The 24,345-nt window shown below is 37.2% G+C and overlaps 1 protein-coding gene across 5 annotated transcripts in view; it reads right to left on the bottom strand.

Moving 5' to 3' along the window:
* Positions 1-24,345, bottom strand: part of PCCA (propionyl-CoA carboxylase subunit alpha) — a 483,211-nt gene that overhangs the window by 291,363 nt on the left and 167,503 nt on the right. For all 5 annotated transcript variants that reach the window (XM_049647162.1, XM_049647163.1, XM_049647160.1 and 2 more), the window contains one exon: positions 13,464-13,595. In XM_049647162.1, the coding sequence (XP_049503119.1) occupies positions 13,464-13,595 (132 nt within the window). The remainder of the gene's footprint in view (positions 1-13,463; positions 13,596-24,345) is intronic.

Raw genomic sequence — 24,345 nt, 5'->3', positions numbered from 1 at the left:
CAGTTTGAAGGAAGCCACACTCAGGTTCTGAAGTTACTGAGCACTTGGGACACTGATGAGGTAAACATTAAGCTGTGTAATTCCAAAACAGCAGTCCCAGAAATGCAGAAAGAGTAAAGACACCACCAGAACCAGTAACTATTTCTTTTACTCCTCTCTTTGAGCATAATTTACATTAAATGAGCTCTATCATCTAACCGAAGAACAAAACAGTCAAAAATTATGTTTTCCAAAAGAATACGATGGGAGGAGTGGATGATGTTGCTATATCTAAATAAGCAGATCACAAAAATGTCCAAAGGAGTTGGGGTGCCTGGGTGGTTCAGTAGGTTGAGCATCCGACTTCGGCTCGGGTCATGATCTGGCAATTTGTGAGTTCAAGCCCCATGTCGGGCTCTGTGCTGACAGCTCAGAGCCTCCCCTGTTCATGCTCTGTCTCTGTCACTCAATAATAAACACTAAAAAAAAAAAAAAAAAAAAAAAAAAATGTCCAAAGGAGTTAATAAAAATTGGGTGGTTCTTCTACAAACCTGTTTCTTAATACTCCATGATACCCACCTGGGGGCATCCAAAGTCCAATGGCTAAGAACACAGGTGCTGGAGCCAGAAGGCATGGGCTCCAACACTGGCTCTCTGACAGCAAACCAGTTACCTCCCAGGGTGTCTCCCTGGAATTGGGTCTCCTCATCTCTAAGATGGAGATAGTAACAATACCTATTTCATAGGATCATTGAGAAGATGAAATTAGCTAAGGCTAAAGTACAACGGAACAATATGTGGCACACAGTATGCTTAGCAATGGCAGTCTGCCACCCAAGAGTCCCAAGTTTGTTTCTTCCCTGCCTGTCTTTGGTTGGTATATCTTGTGGTCATCATGCAGCCTCTGAACCCGTACAACACAGAACTATTATTGGTATTACAATACCACAAAAAACGTGCGCCTGCATCCCTAGAACACTCCACAGGATCAGATGATCTGTATACTCACTATTGCCAATGAGCAAGGGAAGAAGGGCAGGGAAGGGAAGCAAAAACTATAACAAAGGCAAATTCAATTCGTTATCACTGATGCTATGTTTTGCGTGCTAAAAAACAACACTAACACCCTATTTACTTCTACAATGATTCAGACCATACATCTCCCTGCTACATACATATAGCCTACCCACTCAACCCCAAACTCTACACTCAATGGCTGCCAGTCCTGCTACTAATTCACATAAGAAGCTACTTACAGTTTACTTTCCTTGGCTGGTTCTACAACAAATCAGCAACTGTTTGGGGGGGTAGGAAATCATTGCTTCAATATAATATGGGTAAAAGCGTATCTGTACACAAAAAGCATCCTCAAACTATTCTGCATTTGTGTATAAAGCAGAGCTACACTTTCAGCAGTCTTGGGTTCAGGAAAATAGTTTCCAGCTGACTGTGTTTTCCAGACAACTCCGAGTCAAGCAGACGACTATGTTGTCTACAGACTACACGTAGTCTATAGACTAATATACTTTCAAATCTTTCTAAACTTTAGTACACATTTCTATTATTACTGTCAGCATAGCAAACATAATTGAATCTTTTTTAAAAAATATAGAGCCTTTGAGGCATCATCAAGAGAGTTCTTCTTGGTTTAGCAGGAGAAAAGGATACTGATATCTATACTGTACTTTGTAATTATAGGACACAGCTTTTCAATTTTTTGGTTTTTTGGTTTTTTAAATGATTCCCTTCATGCTAGTTTTTGTTGTTATTTGGCTCTTTCTGCTAAAGCAAGGGTGCAGTTTGTAAAATCTGGCTAACTGGGTGACAAAAACAATGACTACTTTAAACCTACACTGCATAATCCACAAACCTCAAATTACCACACTCTGCTCTGAGATGTAATAATCCTACTATTCTCTCTTAAAGGGCAATAAGAATTCAGAGAAGTTTAATGAATTTACCCCCAAATTGGAATGCTGATAGGTATTCACAAGCAAATGCAGCAATTTCATCAATGGTGGTTCCTCCCTCTGCCCCACTCCTGACGTGTACCAGATCATGTAAGCTATAAATTCAGCTTCCACCAGGCACTCCACACCAGCCACTCTGCTCCATCCTAATACTTTATTTTAGGCCCCTATCACTTCTTACTGAGGAAAAGCACTTTTAATTCACTGGCCAACTTCAAGTTTTGTACTGCTTCAATCCTTTTTCCACATCACAAACAAAAGTAAGTTTTCCAATTCTAGAATTCTATCATGTTAACTTTTCTACATCAAACCATTCAGAGGCTCCCAAAGCTCTAAGGCTAACCTCCAAAACCAGGAACATAGCAGTCAAGGCCACATATACCTGGATCCTCGTTTTCTCTCCAGCTTGCTCTTACTACAGACCCATACACTGCAGACCTGCAGTTTTCTAAAGCTCCAACCGTCTCGGAGCGCTAAGCTTTCACGATAAGATGTTCTCACTGAACTGGAGCTGTGTCTCCATCACCACCCTCACTCTTTAGCTAACTCACTACTGCTCAAACTTTAGAAATCATTGGTAGATCTGCCAGGATGCCCTCAAACTAGGTTTGGTGCCCCTCCTACGTGGGTCCCCTGCATCTGAGCTCTGAATTATTAAAATGTATTATGTTGCCTGTCTACAGCCTCCTAAGGGTACTTGAAGCTCTTTGAAATCATGGTGTGCAGTTGTTATTCTTTGCTAAACAAGTGGGCTGGGGTTCCAAACCCTGTCTTCTCTAGCTTGAAATACACACTTTTCACTGCTCTCAAGTTCCTGAGGTCACGTTAGTAAGATGTTGAATAGAACAGAACTTGTTAAAGGCCACTTTGGTTCCTCTGCCCCACCCCCCCGCCCTACCCCCATGTGCATACATATTCTCTTTCTAAAAAATAAAAAAATAAACATTTTTTTTAAAAATTGTGTTAAGATTTTAAAAGAATGTAGTAAACCATCCCTCTATACCCTCCATACAACAGTATAAACATTCAAATGGGAAAGGAACAAAAGTTTTAAAAAGAAATATAATGAATTGAAATCACATTAATTTACTCAAGTTAGATGTGAAAATTACTTGGGGGAAAAAAGTAGAATATAATACAATTGCCAAGGAAAAAAAGAAATTTATCTTTAAAGATACCAGAAGCTAAGTAAAAAAAAGAGAGAGAGACAGAAAAAACAAAGAAAAGAAAAAAAAAAGAAAAACATATGGATTTTAAAAAACACAATTATCTATAATTAACACATACATTCTTTCAATGGTAAAGTACTGCTAATGCAATTGCTAAAACCACAAGATACTCCAAAAATTTACACTGTTTATTTGTATAAGCGAACCTCCATCTGCATAGATACCCTTAAAAGTAATCTTTTACCCAACAAGTCTAAACTATAAAATGTGAAAAGTAGTGTAGTTCCAAATGAATACAGAGTCACTACACAAGAAATCTAAATTAATAACCAAACTTAAAAAATAAGTACAGCTTCTCATATCAAATAATTAAAAGCAAACTAGAAATAATACCAGCATAAAAATTTATCAGCCAAAATTATTTTCAAATGCTTATCAGAAAACTATAACCTGCAGGTTCATTTGTGGCTTAACTAATTCAGACCATAGGTGCCAAGAACTGTGTACCATAAAGTTAACACAGTAGGAAGAATCTGACATTATTTAAGAGTATGATTGGATCTTAAAAATCACCTAAAGCATACAAGAAGACAAAACTGAAAAGATAAATGGGGTTTTTTTTCTTCTACTTGCTACTTTTCCCTATTTTCCAAATTAACAGAGGTTGCAAATTCAAATTCAGGTTGTCAAATGCAGCCTCTCTGAAAAGACTAGGATGCACAAGCAAAACCAACTTTATTACCTACTACAGTTAAAGATACCATCACTTTGAGGCAATCTTAGAAGTTCCACTAAGTTCTGTTCAAGACCCTAGATTCCAAAACTGTAGTGATCTTCGGATGCCTGCTGAGCCCCCCACCCAGGGGTGTCCCCAAAAACAATGGTGAGAAAAATCTCACTTTGGGGAGAGTCCCAATTTCCTTTTCAGGAACCTCAGAAACCAGGAATCTGTTGATATCATGATTAGATTTGAAATGTTTATTATTGGAAGAAGCCCTCCTTTTTATTAACAAAACTTTCCTTATTAGTAATAAAATATCCTCAGCATATCTTGTTCTAAGTCCATAGAAAGAGTTCATATGGAAGAAGACAAGTATAGGACCTATAAATTCATCATTGTACTAGCTCCAGAAGCCAATATATTCAGATGGTTTCATCACATTGGTATCTAAATAGGATAAAATTTGCTTTGAAACCTATAATAAAACCTTGACAATCTTCTCTACCTTGTTTTGTCCATGGGAGAGATCTCCCCTTCAAATCTTAAACCACCACAGCACTGCATATTATCAGGTCTACAATCAGAGATAGCCAACCATTAGGTTGGGAGCTCAAGATATGCTATTATGAGGTTCACATGGGTTCATCACAGGCCAAGTCTATGCTGTGAGGCAGACTTCTCCTTAAAGGTACGAAATTCAGAAGTTATATTTACGTTCTTATCCTTCTAAATAGCATACTCTCACCTAGGATAATTCAGAATTATAGTAGACTATTTTGTAACCCTTAAGTTTAATTTATTTATTTTTGAGAGAGAGTGCATGCAGAGGGAAACAGCAGACAGAATCCCAAGCAGGCTCCATGCTGTCAGCACAGAGCCCAACACAGGGCTCGAACCCACAAACCATGAGAGCATGACCTGAGCCAAAATCAAGAGTCAGGCACTTAACAAACTAAGCCACACAGGCACCCTCTTTTGTAACCTTTTGATATGGTTTGAGAGTCACCTGTGAGGTGAGGGGAAGACTCAAAATCTCAAACACATAGTGTTCTGCTATTTTTTTTAATACAATGAGGAAACCTCCAAAAGGAATTCAGATTCCACATTTGTTTCCTTACAAATTCACAAGGAAGACAAAGCTCACAGGGAAGAGGAAAAGCACAGGAAAAGTCAAGTGAAAAATGTGAAAAACTTACATCTCTCTCAAACCTCCTGGTCTTCATCCTGCTATTCCTTTTCCTCCGTCCTGTTTTCCTCCATTTGCCCCTGCCCTGCTCTTTCTTCCACTGACCTGCTCCCTTATTCTTCTAGTTGGCCAGAAACCCTCAAAGCAACATTACCTTTTAAAATTAAGATACTGTCGGGGTGCCTGGATGGCTCAGTCGATTGAGTGTCCGAATTTGGCTCAGGGCATGATCTCACAATTCATGAGTTTGAGCCCCACATCAGGCTCCCTGCTGTCAACACAGAGCCTGCTTCAGATCCTCTCTCTCCATACTCTCTCTGCCTCTCCCCTTTTCAAAAATAAAAAACATTAAAAAATTTATAAATAAAATTAAGCTACTGTCAGAACAGGGCCAGCCTTGAGGGCTACATTAAAACTTTGGTCTCTCCTGAACTAAGTAGTATTAAAGACTTTCCAAAGCTTACACAGATTAGACAGATATTTACAAAGAAATTGAGGAATGTATAAATAATCTAGGGCCCTCATATTTGTATCAGTTGGTTCATATTGCTTCTAAGAACCTCAGATTATAAACTATTAGAGGAAAGGGAAAAATGGAAAGACCTGAGAGTGACTTCAGACTCCTAATTGCACAGGAAACCAGAGAGGTTTCGATACTGGAGTTTCGAACTGGAAATGATGGGAAAGGTGCTTGGGAAGCCACTACCGAAATCTTTCCTATGGAAACAGGTTGGACTCTAATCCAGTTGTGCTAGCAAAGAAAGGATACGTTTATTGGGCTCTTCAGAGAGAACTCTTCAGTACCTTTAGATAGCATTCAGGAGTAGACCCTGAAGCAGTTGTCATCCATTTCCCTCCTCATTTGTTGTGAGTAGCCTTAAGCCAGAAACTGAAAATTTTATAAACAAGCAAAAACTGGAGGTATACAGTCATATAGTCTGATCTTTAATGACATACTATACATTTTGAAAGAGCTTGAAAACAAAAGCAGAATACGACCCAGAATAAACTGATGGACTTACAGATAAAACTAGATGTTCCCACTCCAGAAATTAAAGCAATCTTTTGATAAAGACACCTGCAGTATTGTAAACAGAAGTGACAATGAATAAACCATTGTTCTATATTAGCCAAGAAAATGAAGAAAAAAAATATATAATAGACAATGTTGAACAGCAAATTAAGTACCTATTTCCCATTTTACCCCTCAACTTACGAGAAATTTCACTAACTAGTTATTAGTGATACAAGTAATACACCATAACTTTAAGCCCAGCCACTGTCACACAAGCTTGTTCTCAGAGTCAACAAAGTACTCAGATCATGAGTATCTCTAATAACCTTCAATTTACCATGTCCCAACCCATAGCGGTCACCGTGGGACCTTGGTTCAAGGAACATTCCTTCTCCCTACAAGACACTACATTCACTAATTTCATAAGAAAGCATATACAATACAAGCAGAATTTCCAGATCATATGCTCTCCTAATGACCACATATGTCAACTCCTAAGGACTCTGCTACTCACCCTCAAGACAGAATTAGTTTGGACTCTCATTAAGTCCAAATTGAAGATTTCAAGAAGGCCAGATTTCTTGTTAGAAAACAAACTGCGATTATACCAATAGAAGTATTGGGTCTAAATAGATCACAGTGCATAATAAGCCACCTAAACCACTACCTGAACTTGCACAAGTCACTCAAACAAGAATGTAAAGAAGGACTAAAGAAAAACTAAAACCCTACTCAAGACAGCCTAGTAAAGAAAACACTTGTCAATACTCTGCTCAGAGTTTTTTAAGTCTGCAGTCAAGGTGTGGCTATATTATATTTTCATTTAGAGGTTCAACTGGGGACAAATCCAAACTCATTCAGGGGATTGGCAGAATTTATTTCCTTGTGGCTGTATGACTCAGCACCCCACCTTTTTGTTGGCTTTCAGATAGAGATCGCCCTCACTCAGATCCTTAGAAGTTGCCCATAGTTTACTGCCACATGCACGTCCTCAATATGGCAGCTTACTTCTTCAAGCCAAAAACTACAATCTGTTCGCTAGTCCACTAAGATGGAACATAATCACAGCAGTAATACCCAACTACTTTGCCCCATAATGCAACTGAATGCGGTGATATCCCATCCCTTTTGCCCTATAACATAACCTAATTCAGCGAGTGACATACTATCACCCTTTGCCATATTCTTTTAAATTTTTTTTTCAACGTTTTTTATTTATTTTTGGGACAGAGAGAGACAGAGCATGAACGGGGGAGGGGCAGAGAGAGAGGGAGACACAGAATCGGAAACAGGCTCCAGGCTCCGAGCCATCAGCCCAGGGCCTGACGCGGGGCTCGAACTCACGGACCGCGAGATCGTGACCTGGCTGAAGTCGGACGCTTAACCGACTGCGCCACCCAGGCGCCCCACCCTTTGCCATATTCTAACAGAGAAGCAAATCACAGGTTTTACCCAAATGGAAGAGGAAAGGGTTACACAAAGGCTTGGATGCCCTGCAGTTCCTCAAAAAGGTAAACATGGAATTACCGTATGATCCTGCAATTCCACTTCTGGGTGAATACCTCAAAGAACTCAAAACAGATATTCAAATAAATATTTGCATACAAATGTTTGTACTAATACTATTCACAGTCACCAAAAGATGGAAACAACTCAGACATCCATCAATTAATGAATAGGTTTTTTTTTAAGTGATTTAGTCCTACTATGAAATATTATTCAGCCATAAAAAGGAATGAAATACAGATATATGCTACACATGGGTCCTATATTCTTAGTTTATTATTAAACCTATCTAAAGTCCTTATTTCCATATATTTGTAGTTATGTAATTTCCATTTAATTCTATTAGAGATTCAAATTCCCTGGTGAAAATCTTTACATGTTAATCTATTTTTCTCCACATTTTCTTCAATTTTTTTTTAACATACCAATCACATTTATTTTATAGTTCTTATCCCTAATTCCAGTATCTGCAGCATACGTGGATCTATATCTATTGTCTACTTTACTTTTTCTCTTGGTTTTTCATTACATTTTCCTTTATGGTGTGTCTAATAAATATGTACTAAAGGACAAATAAAGTGTATACAGTGGTTATACGTGTAAAAATCTATCTCTTAGAAAAGTATTCATCCAACAAGTATTTAGTGAGCACCGACTGTGTACCAGGTACCACTTATAAGTGATGCAGTAATAAAAAGAATACAATCCCTTTCAGCAAAGAGTTTACAATCCAGTGCGGGCTGTAGGCATTTAGCCCATCATTAAAATGGGCAAAAAGGCCCATAAAATCTGCACTCCCCACTATACCTTACTTCAATTACCTCGTCTCTGACTTCTCTCTCCCTTGATCACAGAAGCCACATGACTCCTTGCTGTTTGTTCAACATCAAGTACCTTTCAACCTCAATACCTATATGTTTTTTCTTCTTTCTGCCTAGTATGCTCTGCTCTTCCTGCTGCTAGCCACATGACTTGCCCTGTCACCTCTTTAGATGGCTTGCTGAAGCGATTTAAAATTGTCAATAGATTCACCCACTCCCCAGCATTTCCTCTTCTCATTCCCTGTCTTATGTTTCACCATAGCATGTACTGTTTATTATTTGTTTATTGTCTGTCTACTTCTTCTATAGTATAACCTCCATGAGGGCAGAAGTTTTTTATTGCTGTTGTTCATGACAATATCCATAGCACTTCAAATAATGCTAGACAAACAGCGTGCACTTAAATACTTAGTAGATGAATGAATGCATGATTTAAAATGTGACGGGCAGGGGCACCTGGGTGACTCAGCCAGTTAAGCATCCGACTCTTGGTTTCAGCTCAGGTCACGATCTCAGAGTTCATGACATCAAACCCCGCATTCCACTGACAATGTAGAGCCTGCTTGGGATTCTCTCCCTCCTTCTCTATCTCTCTCTCCTCCCTTCCCCTACTCATGCACACATACGTGTGTGCTCTCTCACAAAATCAATAAATACATGAATGTTTTGAAGTAAATAAAATAAAATGTGATGGGAGAAGTGTGGGGTACTAAGAAAAGATAGCAGGGGCCTTAATCTAATCTAGACAGTCAAGGGGTGTCTTTGTGAGGAATGTATGTGTAAGCCAACACCTAAACAATGTGGAGACCATCAAGAATGAAGACAGAAGCAGAATCAACACACACGACAGAATTTAGCAGAGAAGTTTCAAGAACCAGAAAGGTGTCTTACATGGCTAGTCTACACAATGTAAAGGGTGAACTGGCACGCTATCAGTCTGAAGAGAGAAACCAAGGCCAGCTATTAAAAGGATTTAAATGAGTAGCCATTCACAAGTTTTTAAACACAGTCACAAGTTTTCAACATATAGCTGAATTTGGATTTCTGCAAGGTCTCTCAAGCCCCCAGTGTTGAAAATTTATTAGATGGGACCAAGACTGGCTACAAAGAGACGAATTAGAATGTTGACAAAGTAATCCAGATTAGATGATGGTAACTGGAACTTGGGGTTAGCATGAGCAAAGAAAGAAGTAAATGGATCAGAAAGATCGATAGATGAATTCTCTGTAGTTGTATTTATCAAGAATGACTCTACATGTCTAGCTTGAGGAAAGATGTGGAAACTACCACCACTTTCCCAGGCATAAAAGAATCAGGTTAAGAAGTTTACAGCAAGAGTCTGCAAACATTTTCAGAATGGGCTAGGCAGTAAATATTTCAGATTTGGCGGGTGACATAGTCTGTCACAATTACTGAACTCAGTCATTATAGTGAAAAAGCAGCCATTGGCAATATGTAAAGGAATGAGCACGGCTGTGTTCCAATAACACTTTATTTATAATCAGGTGTGCCAGAGCCATAGCTTGCCAATCACTGGTTAGAAAGAAAATTCTGAGCTGAGCTTTCAACCTGTTACTATCAAGGTACCTCAGAGGCATCGAGCAGAACTGTTTCAGAAGCACCTGCAAATGTAGTTCTGAAGTTCCAGAGAGAGCTAGCACAGATACAGACAGGTTCCAGATGGAAGACTGCCCCAGGGCAAGTGTGTACAGTAATAAAAAATTTCCTTCTCAGAACCCAAAATAAAACCAACATTTACAGAACAAACATAGGAAGAACAATCAGCATGAAAACTAAGAATAAGCATTCAAAATACGCTAAAAAATACAAAAACAAAACCAGAATGAGTAGTGTGTCAAAAGGGAATATTTTGAGAAGGAGAAAATGATCAAGAGACTCAAATGCTTCAAAAAGATAGAGAGATCAGGATTCCAAATTATAAACTGAATTTAGTGAAAAGGAGAGGTTGCTGGTAGCCTTGGCAAGAGAAAGTTCAGTGGGAATGAGGAAAGAAGCCAAACTATGGCAGATTAAAGACTGAGTGAAAAGTGTAGAAATGAAAGCAAGTGAGGACAATTCTTCTAAGATGTGTGGCTGTGAAAGGGTAGAGATAACTAAGGTGACAGCTGTGAAGGGGCAGGGGGTTACTGTGCTCCAGGAGGCAGAGGAACACATTTCTTTCCACTAAACTGGAAGCAGTGGTGAGGGATCATGGGTATTGTGTTTATCACCACCTGCTTCCCGGTTAGCCTGGGATCAGTACATTTGTTGACTGAGGATTTTTAACAGCAAGGGCAATAGGAAGTTGCTGAAAGACAAGTTTTAAGATATGGAAGAGGGAAAAGATAATCAGTAAAAACTATAGCCCATGAAGTCTATAAGGGATACATCTAGAGCCTGACAGGAAGAACTGGCTCTACTGAGGATAACAATACCTCTTCCTTATAACAAAAAAACAAAACAAACAAACAAACAAAGGATGAATACAGATTAAGGTAAACACGGGCAAGAAGTGGAGGATATTAATAAGGGCCAAGCTTGTTAACTGTCCTGTAACACATGAAAGGTTCCTGCACAATAAAAAATTGTCCAGCCCAAAAACTAACCATAGTTAACACTGAAATTTTAAGTTTTTATAGATTAACTCAAATCACAGATTAAAGCCTACATAGGGACACTCTTCTAATCAGGGAGGAAAAAAAAAACAAACTATATATATACAGAGAGTAACTTTTCCCCGGGAAACACATGCATACACACACACACAAACCCACTCACTTCAATTTCTGCATTTCTTAGAAACCTTCAGCTGCTGAAGCTGCTTACTGAGGAATTATGTTTAGGATCTATGATCATCCACAGCTGTATCACTTTCTACCAGAAACACATTTATAATTTATGTGTTATGCATATGGACAGAAACTCAACATAAAGATACACAGAGAACATCATAATCCTTCAAACATTAAACACATATCATCATTAAATGAAATCCAGAGATCTAAGAAAACATTTTTAAATCACCAAGATTTTTCCTATTAAATTATAAGCCAATACTGCTCATGACTAAACGGGAGAAGATATCTGCAAATGACATATCCAATAAGGGGTTAATATCCAAAATATATAAAGAACTTATACAACTCAACACCAAAAATCAAATAATCTGATTAAAAATGGGCAGAAGACCTGAATAGGCACTTTTCAAAAAAAGCAAAAAAAAAAACAATACAGATGGCCAACAGACACATGAAAAGATGGCCAACATCACTAATGATCAGGGAAATGCAAATCAAAACCACAATAAGATATCACCTCACACCTGTCAGCACAGCTAGACTCAAAAAGACAAGAAAATAGTGGCTCAGTCGGTAAAGCATCTGATTCTTGATTTCAGCTCAGGTCATGCTCTTCTAGTTTGTGAGTGCAAGCCCTAAGTTGAGCTCTATGCTGACAGCACAGAGCCTGCTTGGGATTCTCTCTCCCACTCTCTCTCTACCCCTCCCCAGCTCATGCGCACACATGCACTCTCTCTCAAAATAAATAAGTAAACTTAAAAAAAAAGTTTCAAAAAGCAATAACAGGTGTTGGAGAGGACATCAAGGAAAAAGAACCCTCATGCGCTGTTGGTGGGAATGTAAATTGGTGTAGTCACTACAAAACAATATGGAAGTTCCTTAAAATATTAAAAATGGAGGGGTGCCTGGGTGGCTCAGTCAGTTAAGTGTCCACCTGTTGATTTCAGCTCAGGTCATGATCTCACAGTTCATGAGTTCGAGCCCCACTGACAATGCAGAGCCTACTTGGGAATCTCTCTCCCTCCCTCTCTCCCTCTGCCCCACCCTTGCTCATGCTCACTCTCTCTCTCAAAATAAATAAATAAAAATTTAAAGAAGTGAAATATCCTATGATACAGTGATTCCACTACTGGGTATTTACCCAAACAAAACAAAATCATGAATTCAAAAAGATATATGTTTACTGTAGCATTATTTACAATAGCCAAGATATAGAAGCAGCCCAAGTGTCCGTAGATAGGCAAATGGATAAAGAAGAGGTGACGTGCATGCACATACACACACATATACACATACTGGAGTATTACTCAGCTTTTAAAAAAAAATTAGATCCTGCCATTTGCAACAACATGGATAGACCTATGATGCTAAGTGAAATAAATCAGAGAAAAAGATATACCATATGATTTCATTTATATGTGGAATCTGAAAAAAAACAAAAAATAAATTCATACCCATAAACACAAAGAATAAACTGATAGTGGCCAAAAGAGAAAGGGGTTAAGATATGGGTAAGTGGTTGAAGGGGTATGGGAAGTACAGGTCTCCACATGTAGAATAAGTCACAGAGATAAAAGGTACAGCACAGGGAATATAGTCAATGGTACTGTAATAGCATTGTATGGTGACAGGTGGTAACTACACTGTAGTGAGCACAGCATAATGTATAGAGTTGGGGAATCACTATGTTGTACACCTGAAACTAATGTAACACTGTGTGTCAACAATACTTCAGTTTAAAAAACATTGATCGTGAAATACAATGCATAAGTGGCTTCTTGCTCCTTTTAACTTATGCCATTTTTTTTTTTTAACATTTATTTATTTTTGAGACAGACAGAGAGAGAGCATGAACAGGGGAGGGTCAGAGAAAGAGGGAGACACAGAATCCGAAACAGGCTGCAGGCTCTGAGCTGTCAGCACAGAGCCCGACACGGGGCTCGAACCCACGGACAGCGAGATCATGACCTGAGCCGAAGTCGGACACTTAACCGACTGAGCCACCCAGGCACCCCGAACTTATGCCATTTAAAACAATCCAGCAGTGTCTGGATGACTCAGTTGGTAGAGCAAGGTGACTCTTGATCTTGGGGTTCTAAGTTTGGGTCCCATGGTAGATGTAGAGATTACTTAAAAATAAAACATTTTTAAAAAATAAAATAAACCAGGGTCAACAATACTGATTTATTTTAACCTACACATATATATTCTATAAAAGCAGTAAGTGCATTTTATCTTACACTTTTGACAAAATATTTGACTCAAGGACATGTATATTTCAGTAAAACAGTTTCTCACCTTGACTACTCCATCAAAGCCAGGGATTGTGTTAACCTTTGCTTTCTTAGCTAATAATTTGCTTTCAATCTTGTCACCCATGGCTTGAATGGCATGTGTGTCAGGTCCAATGAAAATGACATCTTCTGCTGCCTGTGAAGAAATACAAGTCAAATTTTATGAGAAAAACAATACAGTGCTTGATACAGAGTCACAACCTTATAAAAAGAAAAACCCATACATATATTTACTAATCCTTTACCCACCCAAAACAACCTAAAAGCAAGCATTTGAGCCATTAAAATATATAATGTCGTATATAGTTAAAGTACACAAAGATATAGAAAACAAAGTTGGGTCAAAGAAAAATAACAAAGATGAATTCCTGCTTGATGTTAACAGTATTCTCTGGAACAGCCATGGCTGTGGTGTTATTTTTTATACATAGTATGCTGCCACCTAACCTAAACAGTAGGTTCACCTTTAAAACACCTTATAAACCTTTGTATTCTCTAAACCCTGCAGCACACTGCCCAGTTCAACACAAATATCCACTTTTATTAAACACCAACTCTGTGCTAGGCTTAGAGCTAAACACAGGGGACAACATGGATGAAAACCACAGGATATCCGCTAATTCAAGGGAACGAGATCACTGACACCTCAGGGAAATAGACAAAAGAAAGTAGAGAATGTTTACATCTTTGTGACTATAAGAAATGAGTCAAGAATACAGTGGGAATTTACCAGGTAGAGTTACAGTTTCAACAAAAACTGTTCTGTATAACTCATATTTAGTTCCCCAGCAATAGATCTACCCCCTCTGTGTTTGTGGTATTATAATGAACAAAATGCTAGTGAATTTTGCTAATGAACTAATTAGGGACAGAACAAAATATGATGTAGTTATTAGTGCCACTACAGAGCATGGTTTACAGAAGTAAAGGTGAGCCTTGCTGAAGTAAAGAATGAGGTTATTGGGTAAAGAATGAAGATTAAACATGAAAAAAAGGAAAACCAGATTGTATGCTGGGCGCCATCTGGGTAAGGTGCCTATCGATTCTCCAGTGATCTCTGGTTGGGTCAGTATAAAGAATAAACCGTGTATTTTATGTCTCACATTCTATCTATTGGCCTTGGCACCTAAAAAGACTCGGCTTGGGGGAGCTTCATTCTCCCTGTATTATCCAGAGTGGTTACTGCAGTGTGTTGCTTGGATTGGCCTCTCGGTCATTATGAACCAAGAAGATTACACACACCCACAGCAGAAGGTGGAAGGAGAACAGGGAATCAACAAAAGGAATGTACAAAGAGATAAATAATTAGGACATACGATGACTTAAATTTTGCACATGCTAAACTGAGAGGTCAATGAGATAGTGTTCAGAAAGCTGACAGAGAGGTCTAGAGGCTCTAAGATGAGTCCAGGCTGAGATACGGAGTTTCAAAGGCATTAAATGAAGGAAAAAGTTGAAAGTTGCAGATGAAATCACTCAGATAAAATGCATAGAAAAGCTGATGCTTTTAAACTCAGGATGTATACTTTCCCTCATGTCCAAAAACAAGACAGAAGGGAATTTTTAGATTCTAAAATAATAAAGCCTCCTTTTCTTTGTGTGATAATAGGAATAGCCACCACCTTGCAAGTCTGGTTGAAGGATTAAATAAAATAATGTAAAACATCAAGCTGAATATCACAACTATCAGTTATCTGTTAACCAGAAGTCCTGATAAAAAGAGAACATGAGAATAGTATGACAGCAAGGTCCACAGGGACCCTAAAATACATCACAGGAACCCAAATACCTACAATTACCAGTTACAAATGGCATAATGTTAGGTAAGAAACCTTTTCAGCCAAAACAGATGCTCATAAAGTACCTCTCCATCAAATGTTTGTATTTAGTTGTAATAGGACAAACTTTTCTTAATTAAAAAAAAAATCTTTTGTGGAACCCCAAAATGTAGATAGAACACATGAAAAGTGGAGCTTCTCTATAAGAGGGGAATGTGACTGCAGGCCCACATCTCCATGCTATTGGTCTCCAGCTCAATAAACTACCACAGCAACTACCATATTCATTTCTCTTTATCCCAAACCTGCAACTCACTAAATGCTAAGTCAAAAGAAAACAATCATATTTCAACTATCAACTGTCTTTCCATATTCTCATTTTACTTGCTAAGATGGAGGTATTTTTATTATAAATGCTGTTTTAAAATACCACTATGCTAGATAGATATAACCAAGTAGTCAGAATACCCACGCAGACAGTTCGAGAAATAATATAAATGAGAACATCCAAAATACATTACGATTGTACAGTAAAAGTTCTGATTAACAAGGGCCCAACAACTAGGAACCACTCATCAACTAGATTTTTCTCATGGATTCTGATTTGAGAAAAATTACTCACCCCAAAATGCAAAAACTACCAAGAAAAAAAGCTCACATCAAGTATTTAGTAACTATTCTTTTCGTCCCAGTCAACAGAAAAGAAAATTAGTCAGTAGTAAGCTGGGTAACTAACTACTCAAAGAGATGTTCCAATGAACCAATTTCCTTTTTATCTACATTTTGGTAGTATTCCCTGGGTTAGCCTTTAAATGTAATTAAAGCAAAATGAGAATGCAGAATCCTGGCTCCTGACTCCCACAACTCCTTGACCAATAGAGCAAGGATGCAGTTAGGGTAAGACAGTATGATAACTGCAAAGTGATGGAGCAGGTTTTAAAAGTTCTGAGATTTTGACCAAAGTCATTGCATGATTTAGAAGGTAAGGCAAGAATTTATCCACCCTCTTGATAATCTTCTGTTAACCCTGTATCTTATTGTTATCCATCTAATTGTCAATTTCCTTCAATCACAGTAAGTCTTTTTGACATTCCACAGCAATACAATTTACTTCTGAAAATATGCTTTTTAGGGACTTTGTAAATTTACCATGAATGATACATATAATACCTGAAGGCAGATAGAGGTCTTACAGTCATGGAAAAAAAAGTGTTTTTTTAATATTTTTTAATGTTCATTATTTATTTTTTAGACAGATAGAGACAGAGCACAAGTGGAAGAGGGGCAGAGAGAGAGGGAGACAGAATCCGAAGCAGGATCCAGGCTCTGAGCTGTCAGCACAGAGACCGATGCAGGGCTCAAACTCACAAGCCGTGAGATCATGATCTGAGCCAAAGTCAGATGCTTAACTGACTAAGCTTCCCAGGTGTCCCAAAAAGTGGGTGTTTTTTAAATGGCATTGGAAAACATTTTAAGAGTGATATATAGGAATATCCAAAAAGCTGAAAATCAAAATCCAAAAAGCCAAAATCACTGCTCTAAGATTCCTTCCCCTTGCTAAATTCTGTGATTTTATGATTCTGGTCAAATTTTGATAGAAGAATAAGAAAAAGGGTTGGTTTTGAACAGCATCTTAGGGGAATAATGAGATTTAACTTACAATAGGCTTTATGTTGTAAATGAAGAACAGAAATAATCATCACTTGTAAAAAATGTCTGATGCATAATAAATTCTCAGAAATACAACAGTTACTAAACTGCTTTACTATGAATTCAGATTTCTTTTAAATGCATACACATTAGGCTCACCAAGAATTACTACTTCGATAATTATAAAACCAGGGTCAGACAAGAGACATAGCCATGAAAAAATTGCGGAACTGCCCAATGGACTCAGATTCCAGACCTTAATGTATTCCTTGCTAAAAGAAAGGAATAATACAAAATACACTTCAGTTAGAAAAGGTCAGTTCAGGATTGGTGCAGGGAACTTAGTACATGAGATAAAAAAGTGAGCCAGTGAAAAAGCTTCCAAAAATAGTATGATTATGTCAAAAGCATACAGTAGCAGATAGAAAGGCTAACTCTTGAATATGATAACAGTATGAACATCAAAAAGAATTGGAGCGCCTGGGCAGTTCAGTCAGTTAAGCGTCTGGCTCTTAAGGTTGGCTCAGGTCATGATCTCACCATTTATGGGTTTGAGACCTATGTTGGGCTCTGTGCTGACAGCGTGGGGTCAGCTTGGAATTCTTTCTCTCCTCTCTCTCTGCCCCTCCCCTTGCTGGCACACACATGCTCTCAAATAAATAAACTTACAAAAATTAGTAATAGGGAGATTACAAGGTTAATTCATCTTTTCAAGTCCTCAGAATAAACCTTTTCCTGCTATCTCTGTTCAAACTTAAACTTCTTGGACATGTATCACTCATTTAAAAAAAAATATGCAGTTCTTTTAAAAAAGCAATATAGAAGAAAACTAACTTCACACATAAAACTAAGGAAATAAAAAGGTCAAGATAAAATCCCATACAATGTTTTTGTAAGGAAAAAAAATATGGATGAGAATACTGTATATGAAGGAAAGAAAAAAAAAAAAAACGAGAAAAACATACCAACACATAATAGATTAAAACTGTTACCTGCTGTTTCAAAACAAGCTGAAAGACATGTTAAAGTAATAGGACACATTAAATAACATAAATCAGTATTAGAAATGTTCAGAAATGAAGTGACTGACCTCAAGATGCAATCAGAAATTAAAATATCTTTCTAGAAATGAAGACGAACCCAGAGGAAACTCAAGAGTGAATAAAGAAAACAGCTAATGCCTTACAAGAAATAGAAAGTGAAAGAAAGACATTATTCTAAATTTAAACATCAAGAAAAAAAACTATTTTTAAACGACGTAAGAGAAAATGACAAAATAAAGAACATCCAACATATGGATAAGAGGAGTCTTTCAAGAAAATTAAAGCAAATACTAAAAACTCTATTTCAAGAAAACCGTCTTAAAATTGAAAATACATAGCAAAAAAAATACTACAGTAAACCTGAGAAATTCAACCCAGAATGACACATTCTAGCAATACTGCTTAAAAGAAAAAGAAAAAATGCAAGGAAAAAAAAAGAATATGTCATTTATATAAAAGAGAAGTTTAAATTATCACCAGACTCTGGGGCGCCTGGGTGGCTCAGTCGGTTGAGCGTCTGGCTTTGACTCAGGTCATGATTTCATGGTCTGTGAGTTCGAGCCCCGTGTCGGGCTCCGTGCTGACAGTTCAGAGCCTGGAGCCTGCTTCAGATTCTGTGTCTCCCTCTCTCTCTCTGGCCCTTCCCTGCTCATGTTCAGTGTCTGTCTCTCAATAAATGTTAAAAAAAAATTTTTTTTTTAAATAAATTATCACCAGACTCTGACAACAATAATCCATGCCAAAAGAAAACTGAATAATGTGGTCAAGAAAAAGTATGAGCCAAGGATTTTAAATCCAACAAAACTGATGTCTAAGTATTGCAGAGTAAACATAATGATAAGCAACAACTCCGGGCCTTTTTCTGAGGAATCGAGTAAAATAGGGGTTTGCAAACTACAGGCTGTGAGCCACATATGGCCTGCTACCTGTTTCTGTCCAGTCCACACTCTAAAAATGGATTTTAGGGGGGAAACATTTATGGAAAAAAAATTAGAATACTGTATCATGATATATGTAAATTACATGAAGCTGAAAGCATTAGTTTACATGTTGTATGGCTCCTTTCTCATGACCACAATAAGACTATTTGCAACACACTGGATGGCCTGCAAGGCCAAAAATAATTGCCACCTGGACCTTTACAAAAAAGTTTGTCCACTCCTTTACTACAGAATGAGCTTCAGAAAACCAACCAAAATGACTAAAAAGAGGTCAACATAAATGGTCTATAGCTACCTGAGAGAGTATACTTTATACTAGCTGTATTTTCTGACAGTACAGATACAGTACAACTACTTTTAAAGCGAGGGAAGAATAGAAAGATGATGTGTAAAACTTCTTTAATGTTTTCAGTAATCATATCGGTGTTGACACTGCTATCCTGAGGTTGCTGTGTGTGTATTACTGACACGTAATTATGAAGGCTTCTAATTTCATCATCTCCCCTGTCCCTGAGAGTCAGAACTCTAAATATGAAAGAATGACAAAGAAGAGGGTAAGTAAAAGTTCTGCAATCCTGAATTTTAATTATAAGTATCACTATAAACACAGGAGGTATTTTTAATCTCACATAAAGCACAGTCTATATACTTTTATTTCATGTTATATATAGAAGAAAATTGTTGCATATTTATAATATAGTATATATATTATGCAACATCTATACTATACATTTAGATTTTATGTACCCTATTTGGGCTTGGGGATAGCATTATATCTAAATACACATATTAGGGGCACCTGGATGGCTCAGTCGGTTGAGCATCCAACTTCAGCTCAGGTCATGATCTCACAGTTCATGAGTTCAAGCCCCGCGTCGGGCTCTGTGCTGACAGCTCAGAGCCTGGAGCCTGCTTCAGATTCTGTGTCTCCCTCTCTCTCTGCCCCTAACCCACTCGCATTCTGTCTCTGTCTCTCTCAAAAATAAATAAACGTTAAAAAAAATTTTTTTAATAAATACACATATTAAATGTATTAGAATGTTATATATTCTATTAATGGAACATTGTTAACACATACATCATACGTAATACACATATGTAACATAAAACGTGTTAAAAAAATAAACTTGTTAACACACATATCTTCCTGGCCCTATAAACTGAAAAGGCCTACAAACGATGACCATGAGTAGCAATGACCATGTCTGGCATGCTGTGGCCTCCGATACCATTTTTTAAAAAACCAATGCATCTTGATAAGATGGCTGATTAAAGGCCTGGAGCAGGAAATGTAAAACTTAAGCCTAGAATGTCTTGTTAGACCAGAGAACAAGGAAGCTATAAAAGATTACGAGGTCAAGTCAAAAAGAGCATGAACCAACTTAGGACCCACTGGCCTAAGAGAAACAACTTAAGCTTCACTAATAATTCCAACAGATTTAAGCCTACAAAATATGTTTTAATCTATGATTTCATAATGACACTTTTTATAAGAATTGGGTCAATTGTGAATAAGGAACCGATTCATTACCTCAAAAACATAACATAAAAGTAAAGAATTAGGCATTTATCTTGCTCTTTCTAAAGGAGTCGTACCGCTAGGTAACCAAACAATAAATGTGGCAGAGTCTCTTTATAAGTATATTCTAATTAATTAACGAAAAAGATGTTAAAGTATCACCATTTTGCAATCCAGTGAAATACTAAATATAGACAGTAAGCATCGACCGTTGCTTAGATCTTAAAAAGTGCTAACAAGACACTAATGTGCTCCTACAGTCTTGGCCAAATGCATCAAAACCTGAATCTGATCCCATCTCTGAATCCAGGGGTAGGAATCCAATTTGTAGAAAATGCCAAGAATGAAGGAAAACACTGACCTGCAACTCGAGTCTGCAATAAACTAAGTCAAGTCTGACAAAAATTCTACAAGTCAATAACCCAGGGTTCTTCAACAGAAAATTGTAAGGAAAAGGTATGAAAAGAGAACCTATGGATTAAGAGAAATTTAAAAGACATGAAAGCTTAAAATAAATGGGCAAGACAAACCATAGTGTCTAGGGATGCACGTTTGGACCACAGAATTATTTTTAAATGCAAGAAAATGATTACTACAAAACTCAAGTAGTGAGCACATATAGGGAAAGACTGGAGGCTAAGATGGACATGGGTCACATGGACAAGAATCAGGGCAAACGTCTCATGTCTAGACCTATGTAGTGATTCCAAGATTAATTTACCCTAGGCAAGCCACACATTTGTCTTGCATAGTTTTTCCTGTATCTTTTGTTTTATGATAAAAATTTCAAAAACAATTTCACAGTAGCCATCAGCTTATAGGAGTGAAACCAATGGCTGGACCAGGAGCAGACAAGTAGGTGGGTGAACACTCCCACCCTCACCATCCAATATTCTACCAGAGGCCTCAGGCTGTGCAGTGTACCTGTGTGTGATTAAAGAAGACTGGAGTCCAAATCCTAATTCATTTTCCTCCACGTGGACTGTGGGGTATCAATAAAGAGAGGTGCAGAATAACCCTAGTAAAGGGTGTCATCAGCCTCCAACGCCCTACCTTTATAAGAGTCATTTTCTTTAATGTGCTAGTCAGCTCACCATGCATTAAGAACCCAATTTATGTGACTAAAAAAATTAGGATTAAGAACATTAATGAATTTTTTATTTTTTTTAACGTTTTATTTATTTTTGAGACAGGGAGAGACAGAACATGAACAGGGGAGGGTCAGAGAGAGGGAGACACAGAATCCAAAACAGGCTCCAGGCTCTGAGCTGTCAGCACAGACGCAGGGCTCGAACCCACGGACCGCGAGATCATGACCTAAGCCGAAGTCGGCCGCTTAACCGACTGAGCCACCCAGGCGCCCCAGAACATTAATGAATTTGACTGATATGGGAGATAGGTGACAGAGGAGAGACAAAGGTTCTATTTTAAAATTCTAAATGTAAACATAAACCAACACAATTTTTTCATTTGTTTGGGATCTTAATCACAAGATCAACTGAAACTTAATGACATACTTACAAACTGTATTTAGCTTACGGTACACTGTATATGCTGTGACTTAGTTTAACCAAAGGAATCTGTCTCTTTCTCTTTCAATATTACCAGTATCTGGATTTCATTCAGTCTAGTGTATATTTTGTTTTAAGTGTCTACTTGGCATAGTGCACTCAAGTAATATTATTACTTCCAGATGATCGCCATGTACAATATTTAGTTAGAGAAATAGACTAGTAGTAACTTTCCCCACTGTAACAATTGGCAGAAGTCAGGTTTTCTAGGTGAGGAATATAGTTACACATAAAACCTTGTTTTTCATTCACAGGAAGTGAGCATTACAGCAAAAGAAGACTTTCTACTTCTAATATTTGGTAGTGAGTGGAATGATTTCCATTTCTACTTTCCAACTATTACTAAGTCAGAAAATGGTTAAATTTCTTTTATTAAATGTTGGGTTTCTGACAAAGGTACTTAGGGCAAACAAGAGGTTTTTGATACATTTGGTACATTTTAATTTAATAAAAACCTTTTTAAAAAACTATAAATTGCTGAATATCTCTGTAGTTCCTGGGTCAGCTTTTCAAGCTCACAGGGAAAATGTTTTTGGTTGTTTTTTTGTTTTTTTTTTAATTCTAGTTAGTAGATCCTATATTCACATTGGAAATGTTCTTTCCACTTTAGAAGATTTAAGATTAAAGTCTGTCGGTGTTTGCCATCTCTTTTGTGCCTATCTGGTTTTTTCTTTTTATTTCCTTGTAATCAGCACTGAGATCTATTTCCAGAGTCTAACTGATTGTAAAGAAGAAAGATGCTGGGCACTTAAGCTTCACCGTTCTCTACTCTTTGTGCAGATCAGGATACTAAAAAGAGATGAGTTCACATAAACCTGAGTGGGCTGTTAACCTTTTTTTTTTCTTCAGGGGAAATGTAGATGCAATAACATTTCCAGCTGAAAGACTCATTCTAAGTTCCTAATGTTTGAGAATGCAAATGAAGTATTTTGTCTTTTCTGTGCCTGGAGGTGTTATGTGAGAAAACAGAAAGAGGTTTCTAGGATTAGTTCCACAGATTTCCTTTATCATGTAAACTCTCAGACTCCTTGCAATGACAAGAATCAAAGAAAAGCAATAGAGAAGATACCCAGAGAAAATAAATTCAATAACTTCCTCAGCAATCGCTTTGAGAAAATTAGAGTTAAGTAAAAAGTCAGACGTTGGGATGAATCCTAGCCTCCCCTCCTGTAAAGAAACTCTAGTTTTAATATTTAGAACATTTAAAAAAATACATTAGCAAAATACTGGCAATGAGTTCAATAACACTAAATTTTCTCAGAAGAAATTGCTAAATTTATCACCCAGAGACCTGGCATCTCCAAGAAGTTAATTTATATTATAATGGCAATAATGCTTTCATTAAAGATACAGGTACAAATTTTCAAGTTTTTATTTTAGAATGTATGTTTTTTAAAGGACAAAGTAAGAAGCTTCACATTTAAATTTGTTATGTAGTGCTAAGGTTCTCCTTATGTAAACTGGACACAGAAATTAGTTATGAAGTTGTAATTTCCTTCTATGCTCTTCACATAAAATATTTTATATCCCCACATTCTGGATATTAAAAATGAGGTGCTTTCATTTCTCCCTGATCCAATTATTTTTAATGTTTCATGAATACTAAAATTAATTGGTACTTTTGGATTGAAAACAAATACTTTTCCAGTACAATTTTGGAATATACCATATAATAACTATGAAATTAGATAAGCAATTTTACGGTGTAAGTAAAAAAATAACTTAAGATTTAATAATACTTCAATTAGCATGAGGGGGTGTTAATACAGATGTCTCATGACTCAGCTTCCTGTTCATTCCTCACAGTCCATTAACATTTACTGCCAGTAGTGACTAAGAATAGTAAGGTGGTAAACTGGTGAAAGGCCAGTGAACTTTTGTTTAGTCCAAATATTAGATATTAAATTTAATTTAAATTGTTTAATTGCTCTGGGATATGATCTGAATTATGTACTTTTCTTATTTCCTTTGGAAGTATTTATGAATTTATTGTAAAATTTACTACAAGCAGAAGTCCTTCCACACTCCTTGCTTAATTTACTGCTTTCTGGAACACATCAAGTTTTCGATACCACTACTGGATGGAAATAAGAACCGTGGTTTGTAAGTAAACCATACTCTACTGAAAGTTGGGATATTCTTTTTTGTTAGCACACTTAATTGCCATACTCTAGGATAACCAACAGTATAAAGCTTATTTCAAATACTGAACGGAAATGCTAAAAAAACAGAGATCATGATTTTTAATTAATTGCCAAGAACAACAGACTAATTCCCCACTCTATTCAGCACAGTCTAACCCATCAACCTGCAACTTTCACTCTTTGGTTTAGTTATTAACTAGAATGCAATGAAGACAAAGTGACAAGAAGATGTAGTGGAAT

The sequence above is a fragment of the Panthera uncia genome (assembly GCF_023721935.1).
Source record: "Panthera uncia isolate 11264 chromosome A1 unlocalized genomic scaffold, Puncia_PCG_1.0 HiC_scaffold_16, whole genome shotgun sequence".
NCBI classification, from domain to species: Eukaryota; Metazoa; Chordata; class Mammalia; order Carnivora; family Felidae; genus Panthera; species Panthera uncia.
The sequence above is the reverse complement of the archived record's forward strand: the minus strand, read 5'-3'. Positions and strand labels throughout refer to the sequence as shown.